At 35.1% G+C, this 11,876-nt stretch overlaps 1 protein-coding gene across 1 annotated transcript; it reads right to left on the bottom strand.

Moving 5' to 3' along the window:
• Positions 1-4,711: 4,711 nt before the first annotated feature.
• Positions 4,712-10,333, bottom strand: LOC132543250 (zinc finger protein 527-like). The gene is made up of 3 exons (XM_060206734.1): positions 10,279-10,333; positions 7,917-8,008; positions 4,712-7,157 (listed from the first exon to the last, which is right to left on the bottom strand). Exons 2-3 carry the CDS (start codon positions 7,993-7,995, stop codon positions 4,999-5,001), a joined length of 2,238 nt encoding a protein of 745 aa, XP_060062717.1. The 5' UTR covers positions 7,996-8,008; positions 10,279-10,333; the 3' UTR covers positions 4,712-4,998.
• Positions 10,334-11,876: the final 1,543 nt, after the last annotated feature.

The following is an 11,876-nucleotide window of genomic DNA, read 5'->3' as shown; positions in this document are numbered from 1 at the left end:
GAAATCTAGACTATTGATCTATGAACCTTATCCTTGGTATGACCTAGAACCTAACCTAAGAAACAATTGTGTCAAATCCTTTTAAATCAGTTCAGACAGCAACAGTTTTTCCAAAATGTTGTAAACAACACAATAAAACATTTAGCTGCTGTGACCTTGGACTTTGAACTGTGACCTTATTTTCAGAATGTAGTTTCAGGCAATGTGTTCTGCTAAGGACATACAAATTAAACTTAATCTCAAATACACAGTCAAGATTTCATGGATCAAACATATTAAAATCTACCACAAATTCTTTTAAGTTGTCAGGATCTAAAAAAGAAAGATTTTTGAAGTAACGTCTTAGAATGACATACTATGTCATAAAATTCTTCCTTTGCTTGTCCTGGCTTAATCCGAGTTACCCAAAATTTTTTTTTTAAAAATCATCCAACAAAGATCCAGGAATGAAGACCAACAACATTTGTGATATTCACTGAATTGCTATGAAAATTTAAATCATTTGTACACAAAATTGTGATATCTGCTTATTGCACCAAATAATAATGTTACAGGTTCAACAGACCTATCATAATTATGTCCTCCAAACGAAGTAGGGGGGTGGGACATATTGTGTTTACTCCGTTTCTTATTATTATTTATATTATTCTTATTTCTTCCGCCGGCAAAGTTTCCGACGCCTTTCTCAAAAACTTTTACATACATGTTCATACATGCGAGGTGGAGTGCAGGCCACTTGAATTTTTCCAATCGGTCAACTGTGGTCAAAATTTGGCCAAATTTTAGATATTGTCCGATTTTTGTGAAAATTGGTATATATGTATTAGGTGGCACTATAGGAGCAAAATGGCGTAGTCCATTTTTCATTCGGCCATCGATCGGTCATCTGAGCGGTCAGCTGTGGTCAATTTTTTCATTCGGCCATTGATCGGTCATGTGAGTGGTCAGCTGTGGTCTATATTTGGCCAAATTTTAGATATTGTCCGATTTTTACTTTCTCATTTCCATTCAAAATTGGTGTGTTCATGTTTGGCATGACTGCAGGACTGATTATTGTGATCATTTACTGCTGAAGGGGTCGTTTGGGGGACATTTGTAATGGTCTCCATTACAATTAGTACTTGTTTATGTTAATATTGGTAAAAAAAGAACAGAAACAACTTATAAATGTAATACAGATTTTAATGGAAAACATCCTATAAATATTACAGTATAAAACATCTGCTAGTGGAATGCTACACTAAAGTCAAAATATGAATACATTTTATTGATCTTTTAATTTGACATCGTTAATACTGATCAGAAACTTTCATGGCAATGATACAAAATGGACAGTTCTCTAAAATTCAAACATGCATCCATAGAAGTATTCTGGTGTGTAGAGGGAAGCATTGTAGAGTATTTAATACTAGTTTGATTTTTGTCTCTTAAAATTCAAACAAACCTTCCTAGTAAGTATTTTGGTTAATGGAGGAAATCCTTGTAGAGATTTCAATACTGGATTGGTGTTTCCCCCTCTATATAGATATAAAACAGTGACTATCGCACTTGCTTCTTGCAAGTGTTTATTTTAATAGTCTACCATTTTGACAAATCAGCTTGTCTATAATTTTATCTGTAAGCATGCTGGTTTGCATACAAGGGTAACTAGAACGATCACCTAGGGGCAAACTTATACCCACTACATTTGGGCTGAATGAATGATATCAAATTTGACTTTGAACTTTAACACAGTGACCTTGACTTTGAGTTTGTTGACTTAAATTCCAACCAATTCTGCTTCATAATATCATAAAACCTGCATCAATGAAAAAATGTTTCACTTTATGCTATCAATTGTTTTCACATGACAAGGGCCATAACTCCATTAAGAAATGGCAGAACTAAATAGCATTCATAGAGATACAAGAATATATCATGTTAAACTTGTGTCAAGTTTCAACAAAATCAATGCATAATGTTTGGTGGAGTAGGCAATACAACATTGATACTTAGTGCTAGCAATAGTTGTTATGTGACAAGAGCCATAACTACAGTAAGAATGGGTGGAACTGAACCGTGTTCGCAGAGATACAAGAACATGTCATGGATGACATGTGCCAAGTTTGATAAAAATGAAAAATTTTGAGAGGAGTAGGCAATACAAAATCGTGTCCATGGACAGACAAACAGACATCCTGATTCCATTATTACACACACAAGCACACACATACACCCTGAACTTTAAATGTTGCCGGGATACGAAAATTCCTGACAGCCAGAGAGCATCTGTTATAGCATGTTGAAGGGATTTTTTTATTTAACATATAGCACATTCTGAGTATTCCAATGAGATTTTCAGCAAAAATGTTGGGAAAGTTGGTAAAATTCTCCAAAGAATGATCTCAGAGACAATACATATCAAATATAAGGTACATATCATACTCATAGCACAACTACTTTAAACTAGGAACATATATATCTTTAAAAAAAAAAGGAAAGAAAAAATAGCATGGTAAAACGATGTATGCAAGGGCTTTTGAAATAATAAGATTTTGACCAAAATTAAGAGACTAAAATTCGTTCTAACAGAAATAAAATTGAAAGATTTGTAAGAATGATGATCATGGAAATTCTCAAATGCTTTCAATTCCTTCCATACTTTGTTAGAAATATCTGTTTGCTGCATCCTTCAAAGAGAAAATTTGAATAAAGATTGAGGAGTTCGCACCTGACTAGAGTCCATTGGACAGAAAACTGTAACAAGATTTACTATACATATGTGTCTATTTTTGGAACACCAAGTAAACATTCATTTGCTTTTTGCTTATTTTCCCTTCTTATCTTGTTTTTTACCTATTTTATATAGCATCTTTTTAATCTAGTTCAATATCTGTACTCAATACTCTCCAAATGCATTTAATAATTATATTTGACACCAAATGCATATACATGTACTAGCCAGCAATATTGCTCTATATATAGATATTCTCAATTTGTGGCCATGATTTCATACAAAAAATATCTTCCTTATTAAAAAGTTTAAAAATTAAATTAGGCCATCAAACAGTATATCCCAAATAAGTAAGTAAGCTTTTAAGTTTTGGATATGTCCAATCTCCCAGTTGTTAAAACTATCAACAACGTTCTAACCTATTGTCAGTTGAGACCAGATATGGTGTCCTGCTGGAGTCTTTTGGCAGTATACTTCAGTGAGGTAGCATTGTAAAGTTAACTCAGTTCTGCACTATCAAGTTTACTAGAACACATCGCAGCCTTCCAAAAACACATGCATTCATCTCTGTACATGCACTCACTTGGCATACACTGTAAAAGGAGGCCATCACAAACTGACCATAGCTATTGGAAGGAAGTTAAGTAATACAGCCCAAAACCAAACCTCTTCATGTATATGAACAGCTAAGAAACTATATTGACAGCGCAATAAAATTTCATGTTGAGTGTTCTTTTTCTAAATGTAATAAACACAATCTGTAAAAATCAATACAATTTTATGACAGGAGTTCACAGATTAACAGATATGTTTCTATTATCTTTCACCAGAAAATATAAACTGTATTTCTCCTCAGCTTTGTACCAAACGCAGGCTGCCGACACAATAACTTTAATTCAGAGTAAGAGAATTGGCTTACTGCAGAACAATGCAATGGAAAAGCTTCTATCAGCATTTTAATTGCAATATTAAATATTAATCAACATGAGCAGGCTTCTTACCGGAAAGCAGAGTGATTATGACAAACAATATTGTATACAAATCATTCTGCACCTGCAATCAGGTAAGAAATTTGATTACAAGATAAATACCATAAGCAGCCTAGGTTTGAATTTCAACATTTCCAAGTTTGAGTTACTTTAGAAGCAGGACGGAAATATACAGGAGGTTAAACATATTAAGCATCATAAACACATCAAACATATTGGAGACGAGGTATCTGTAACTGATATCAATAGATACCAGCTGTTCAGTGAGTAGACAGATTATTGAGAATTCCCAGAGATGTATGTTCTAGCACAATATACATTATGTGGGCAGATGATAATGTCTGTTATTAGTGTATTGAAAGAGGCCAAATGGCATTAACGATCACCCACTTTTATATAAAATCTGTCATTTTTGTTGTGACAGTTCACAGAAATAATTTTGTGACGATCTGAATTACATGTACTGGGGGTACATTGTTTATGTTCTGTAAATGTCAAATAAGCATAACATTAAGCATGAAAACCCAAATTAATAATCTGACCACGTTTGAATTATTTCCACTGGAAATTAAATGAATTACACTAAACAAAAAAGTAGTTTTATATAAAACCATTGTAAACTTCATCTCCTGACTGGGGGATAATGCGAGACCCTATGGCATGAAATTCACAATTTTTGTAAATCATCTCAATTGAGACCCTATAATTCAGAATTTTGGTTCACCTATGGCTATGAAAGTTTGCTGCAAAAGGAAATGCAAAATTTCCTTTAAGTTGATACAGGGACATTGAAAATATAACTTTTTTTGGGACGGACTACATATGATGCCAAACAAAAGGCGATTGCGATTGGTCATTGGAAACTTCGTGTCAGGTGACCTAAACTTTTCACTTTAAAGTACAAAAACACCTGTGAAAAAATAAGTAGTCATGCATGGACATAGTGATATGTTACATGCATAGAAGTCCAAATTTGAATCTTGAAAGCTCATGAGAGCTAAAACCTGAGTTGTGTTATATCATTAACATTACTTTCTAAATATCAGTTGAAAAAAAAACGAAAATCATTGTAATATATCATCAAAAACAATATTTCTGCACCAATTTCATTTTAAATGACAATCATATTTACATCTGAAAATTTAGAAACATACAAAATATCCCTAGACTTTCTCTAAACTAATCTTCTTAATAACGCTTCTCAATTACTACTGGTATTCTACGATGCATTTGCACTTTAGTTTAAATAAGAAAAATTAGAAAAAAGGTAACCTGTATTCTACTGATTACATATTACTATTGCACTGTTTCCGTTATAGCTTCTGTTTCCTGTTGTAGTACAATATGACTACAATCATTTGCCTGGTGAGGTATGAGGATTGTGTCTACCGACTGTCCATCTGTCCCTGCCAGTAATGTCTGGTAAGCCACATTCATCGCGATATCTGCCACTTCATAATTGATTGTATTCCCATCACTGTCTGTGGCAATTACCAGCTGGTTTGTTTGTAAAGCATTTTGGAGATTCAGATGATCAGAGCTAATATCTGGGTCAACAATTAGATTGACAGTGTCTGTGATTTCTTCAACTGTGTCTAATTTCTTTTCCTCCATATTTTTCTTTGACCAAGATTTTGGAATTGCTATGCCATGCATTTTTTCCTCGTGTCTTTGAAGATGATGTTTATGTCTAAAGATATAGCCACAGACAGTACACTTAAATTTACCTTTAGTTGTGTGATTCCTTACGTGTGCTCGACACATCACCTCATTTCTGAAACGCCAGGTGCACCCTGGGTAGGTGCAAGGAAATGGACGACTCATATCATGAACAGATTTGTGCTTGGCCAAAGTGGATTTATCAAAGTAAGCTGTGCCACAGATATCACATAGCACACATCCCTTGTTGTGGATCTGTCTGTGTTCGTGGATCACAGTATTTATAGAGGAAGTGAAATCACATTGATTACAACTATAGGCTTCCTTTTTGTGAATTTTCCTGTGTTGGTTTAAGTATGCTCTTGTTTTGAATGCCTTTCCACACTCATCACAAAGAAACTTTTGGTCAGTCCGATGAACAATCTGATGTTTCCTCAAATACCGAAGTCTATTGAACACTTTGTCGCACTTGGGGCACGTGAAGTTTCCAGGAAGGTCCTGTTTTTCCACGCCACGTGACCGTGGGTGAGCAGCCTTATTTTTCCACATCACCTGCATTGCTGTATACTCAGACATTTTCATCACTGTTCTATTGCTGTCTGTGTGTGCTGTTTTAATCTGGATGGCTTGATGGAGCGACAAAGTCTCTGGATGTTCCTCTCGCATATGTCGACACAGTCCACTCTTCCAACTACTTTGGTAGTCACAATGTAAGCACCTGAAAGCTTGTTTACCGTATGTGATGGAATTTCCCTCCACTAAGTCTGTAAGGAGTATAAAGTGGAAGTCATCCGTTACCGATTTTGCAAGTACAGGAGCGCCAGATATCAGTTCTGTATCCGTCTGATTCAGCTGTTCCGAAATCAGATTTCCATTGTCATCCCCATTACATAAATTCATCAACTCTCCATTGCTGACCAAAGCTGAATTAGTCAGTGAGTCACTTTTCTCCACAATCACATGGACAGATGAATCATTATCTATAGACCCAAGCTCACACAGATCTCCAGGGTGCTGCATACCATACGGTAGTTGAACATTTCCTGAAGTCATGTTAAAATCCTCATAACTTTGTGACAAGCCAGAACTTTTGTCTTGGATGTCTGAAGTTGTCATAAGAGAACAGATTCCATTTGTTATCAAGCTGTCATGGCTACTTCTCTCCATAACAACATGCACAGCATTTTGATCTGGGAATAAGAACTCTTCATGTTCATGAGAATGGTTTGATCTATGTACTAAACGTGCTTCATCTATGTCTGGCCCTGAATGGGGCATGTTACAGGATAGTGCTGATGCATTGAAGTTCGCATCTGTACCAGATTCTAAAAGATGAGAAATGGGATGTGTGTCCAAAGCTTTGCTGGGGATAATATCACTATTATTACATGTCATTATGATAACAGCTGTGGACTCCAGTCCTTGACTGGTTTGTACTGTATCAAGACCAGAACTTTTTTGAGCAATATCCTGAATGTTAGTGATTTGCTCTGATGTTTGTTCAATAGTATTAACAATGTCATCAAATTCAGACTTTTTTTCCATGACAGCAAACCCACTTTCAGCTGGTTGTGTGACTTGACCATCATTTTCCGTCTCTGACTGAAGTTGGTCACTAGTATTTTCTGTCTTTTTTCTATGTTTGTATTGACGACTGCCGGCCACAGATCTGTTTTGGCTGCTGTCATCTGAGAAGATTATCTTGTGTTTGATGCGATAGTGCTCCTTCAGGGTGATATATCTAGCATAAGATATCTGACAGAACTCACAATGTATTCCTGCACCAGGGGCTGCATCTGAAAAACGAGCAAACTATAACTATATAATTTTGTATGACGTTTATTTACGTGTACCTTTTAATTCATCACACCAGTTATATGTAGCCTCAAAATTTCGAGACACAATTAATTCATATACATCATACGATAGCATCAAATTCAACCACTTGACCTTTAACAATATGAAAATGATGACATTCCTGGTGATATTGCTTCGTAACAATAAGATTTAATATTAGCCCTGGAAAGCAATTTCGTATGTTTATCAACTTTGTCTTTAATTATGTTACTTTAACCTTCACCATTGCCAAAACATAACTTCATACTCACAATTCATATGCAATGTTTACCCTTTTGACTATTACACTGAATAAAAAATTCCAACACGGCTTCATATTCTTTTCCAATTATATCAGCTTATGGACAATATTGAAAGGACAATTCCAGGGTTGATCCAACACCATTATATTTTCTTTTTAAGGATTAAGGAGTGCCAATGATTCGCTTTGGATTACAAGAGATTCAATTACAATAAATATGATGTGTTGGTTGGTCTACATAGATTTATTATGAATACATTGTGTTGTCGTAAATGTTCTTACCCGAACAATTTTTAAATTGTATCTTTTGTTGAAGTATTGAAAATTTTGGGGATCTATTGATCATAACATGTGACATACATATGTAATAATGAGATAACAAAGTGATAATAATTATCTAGGACTGGAGAGATTCCTAGGAAAAATCTAACGAATCCAAAGTCAGAGATATGCTTACGCTGTGCTTTGTGATTGAGAAAATCCAGTATTGTGTAGCTTACACCTCCACACACAGAGCAGGTAAACATGTCCGACATCACTGTGTATCTCCTGCAAAATATATTTCGTTTATATATTCAACATGTTCAAATACAAAGTCACAATATCGCGAAATATCTTCTTTATGATAAAGGATCATTTCAGGCAAGTTTGAGCTAAATACATGGCACTAGTGGACATCGAGGTGAAGCCTGCTATATATACGAGTGGTTATAAGGATCAACCATGATGACAATCATATTGAAAATAGACTCTGTGACTGACAGGTTGAATATTGACCTAGCAGAAAAATAACAACACTCTGATGGAATTTTATCTATTACATCCCAACCAATTTTCTGCTCAACAGCTTCTGTGAAATAGCAAACAAAGTTTAACGGTACATATTAGTACCAACATACTGAACAATATACATCCGTATTTGCCGTAGACAAACATATTACTGGATCAAAATGAAAACTAAGAAATGAAAAAATAATCATCCAATGAGGAAACACATTTTATTTTGTATCTATAAGCTTACCAGCTATGAAATAAAAAGATGAAAAAAAAATGAGGAAGATCTCCAGAAATGACCGACAAACATGTATTTAGTATTACTAAAGCAATAATGTCACCTTCCACCCCCACCCCCAAATCACACACACAAGCTATTACACTGTAATAATTTATAATGATGGCGCTGTTAGGTGATAATTTGGAAACGGTCATGTGTAAGAGGTTTGGTCAAAAATGGTCAAAAACCTGTAAGAAATATAATCATCCAAGCACTGATAACGACTTTCTAGAAATAGGTAACAGTGACTTTGACCTGTAAACAAACAATCCTGAAACTTTAGCGCAAGACAATCTAGTGTTTTAAAAGTGTGTTAAGTTAAATAAAAATCTATCAAGGAGAAAAGCTGCTAGATAGCCGACAATCAATAAAACTAGTTACTGTGACATAACCTTGACTCGATAACCCTGAAAATCACACATGTCCAAGATATTTTGATGCTTTATAAGTGTGTGAAGTTGAATGAGAATCACTTAATGTATACCCTAATGGAAAATAGAAATGAATATAGAATCATTTTTCATGATCTAAAATCAACAAGGTTTAAAACTCAAAATCAGCTGGCCCAATACCTAGATATTGACATGTAAAGTATATGATTTTCACTTGACCTTTTACTTCTTCTTTGTAATCAGCCAAAGAGTGACTCCTGCTGCGTGGGACTCTATCGAATGTGATGTCACAAGTTCAACAACTGGTAGCAGTCACCATGGCAAGAATATAGGCGAGACCGAGAACAACTACCTGTGCATGCTATGTCTGGGTTTTCCATAAGAGTCGGTCATCCGCCAATTTGACCGGCTACTTTGATCATTTGGCCGCCTACACCAATCCAGTTCCGTAATAATGTTCTGTACACGACTACACGTACACGGCAGGCCAGCCTCCTACTTTCACTACACAGCCTACTACTAACAAAATTATGGAAAACCCTGTATGTAATGTTAGGTTGCAAATGAATGTTTCGTAGTTTTGAGGAAGTTGATAATTCTGACGATAACATTACATAGACAGCTAACAGACATATAAAAATTTTCCAGAAGTGTTTAATTTAAACATATGTATTGTCAACTGTCAGTAGTTGGTAATAAAAATGTGTATGATTTGTAACTGTCACACTGTTGTAAGCTATATAAAACATTGCTTGAACGCCGACCCTTACAGGGGTCGCTGATGTTTGGGTTTATTCTATGAGCAGGAATTCTGACTTACCGGTCAAGTGACAAGACAAAATCAAATCGCGGATAGACAGTCAGAATCCCTACAGATTAAGTTACAATGCAGATGTATTGTCATTTGATGGCAAGTAGTTTTACATATCCAGCATGATGCATAGTAGACAGATTCTACTTGAATTGTTTACAATCCAGGTACAGATACCCGTGTTTTGGAAAAGAAAACGTCCAACCTCATTTTACTAGCAATGATATTCCCAACCTTGTCACAATCATCAAATAAATAAATTTATAATCATTTTTATATGTTAACAGGCCAATTGCAAAGATAATTGATAATGGCTTTGAATTTGAATTTTGATTCTTCCTTCATCACCAATGATTTCAAACAAACATCGGTCCTAAGCTTTACCTACTGTTGTCGGTATCAGAATAACAGTCCAAGATTGCCGGTGTCACCGAGCCATTTACGATTCTGAATTTGCTATTAACATGAACAAACTTCGAGGCTTCTTTGTATTTGGAGAAATATCTATATCTTGACTATAATACAATTGCTATGTTATTCCATACAATACTATCTTTCATACCGTCGGCGTACGTAGTTTTAATCAAGTTGAAGTCAGCCTCACGAACATCCTCACAGATTCTACCGGAAGTACGGTTACCGTGATAGCACATGAAATACACTATTTGATTGGTCAATATTACCTTCCTATATATAGAAGTTTGTTTTGAAACAACACGTGGTTTTTAACTATTCGTGTAGCATTCCCAATGCATCCTTCTTCTTATTATTATCATTATCATCATTATTATCTCCAAAATGAAGATTTCAAAAGAAATGAAACGTGTAATACAAAACACTCAGAATATTGTAACGTTTTCCCTTGTCACAAATATTTTTAATGGCCCGTGATGGTCTGCGAAAGTACAAGAAAACAATACATTACATTTATATTTATTGCTATAGTTTAGATTACAACGTGACAGGTGGTAAAATAATGTCACACCAACCAGACATCTTGGTTCTGTGACACCAACAAGTTACCATACAGGGGACTTGGTAGGTACTTGGTACTTGGTATTTGGTAGCTACCAAAACCAGGTACCCCACCAGATGTGATTGGTAAACCTCTAGTCACCACTCCCTTATGTAAGGGTACCTGGTGGTGGCTACTTGGTTACTACCAAGTCACAGAATAATGAGGATCTGTACCAATAAACGTACCATGATTTGAGCTTGTGTCATAGCAAGATGTGCTTCTCTCCTCTCCTTCTTCAGCTCTCCAGAAGGAGATACTAACGGTCAGTGTATACCCTCACTGGGGTTATAGGTCATGTGTGCCCATGCATGGCCTAAGACAGCCAGGTGTCCTACACCTGAGCACATAATCACAGGTAACCACCAGTGCTATATACAGACAATAGGGTATATGTAAACAAACACATATATTAGAAAAATAATGTTATCACAGTATATACACACGATTACACAACAAACAATACATGTATGGCTTACATGCACATGTGTACATGTATCAGATTATATAGCATATCCATCTTGTTATAATGTGACTATCAACTCAACTTTTTAGTGAAATATATAGAGAGAACACGCATGTACGTAGTGTAAAAACACTTCATTATACATACGTAACGAGACCATGAAATCAACATTGTACTTTATTTTTCAGTACACGCATAATATCAGGGACGTATATATTAAGTATAGATACATAACATTAGATTGGGACTAAGAAATCAACTTTGTCATTAATCTGTATCTAGAGTGCACGCAAAATACCAAGTGCAACAATATAATGAAATGATATCAATTTTTTATCTATTCCTTTTATTTAATACAGTACTGGTGACGTGTTTAAATAATCATGTTCGTTTATTATTATTATGTTATTTCTTTTTAGACTAAACGTACTCCGTACGTACAGCCTATTGCGACGGCTTTTCAGACAAAATTTACCGATCCTAGCCTTCTCATTGGCTGAAATATCGAAAAGAGTTAGAGCCCTCTTGCGGCAATTTTCTGCATAAATAATGCCGCGATGTTTTAAATCGCTATTTTAAAAGCATCCAAAATTAGTTTATTTTTTAATAACAATACGATTACTTTATATTTCAAAAAAGAAGCACAGTGTGGTTGAACTATTGATAAATTTTTAACAAT

The sequence above is a fragment of the Ylistrum balloti genome, unplaced genomic scaffold (assembly GCF_031769215.1).
Source record: "Ylistrum balloti isolate Yb309-2 unplaced genomic scaffold, AGI_CSIRO_Ybal_v1 Utg369746, whole genome shotgun sequence".
NCBI lineage: Eukaryota > Metazoa > Mollusca > Bivalvia > Pectinida > Pectinidae > Ylistrum > Ylistrum balloti.
This window is presented reverse-complemented; position numbering and strand designations above follow the sequence as displayed.

Bases quoted from the DNA above. Each gene is read 5' to 3' on its own strand.
- LOC132543250 (XM_060206734.1), bottom strand. From the start codon at position 7,995: ATGTCGGACATGTTTACCTGCTCTGTGTGTGGAGGTGTAAGCTACACA. The intron at 7,158-7,916 runs GTAAGCATATCT...CTCGTTTTTCAG, and splicing joins TCTCAATCACAAAGCACAGC to ATGCAGCCCCTGGTGCAGGA.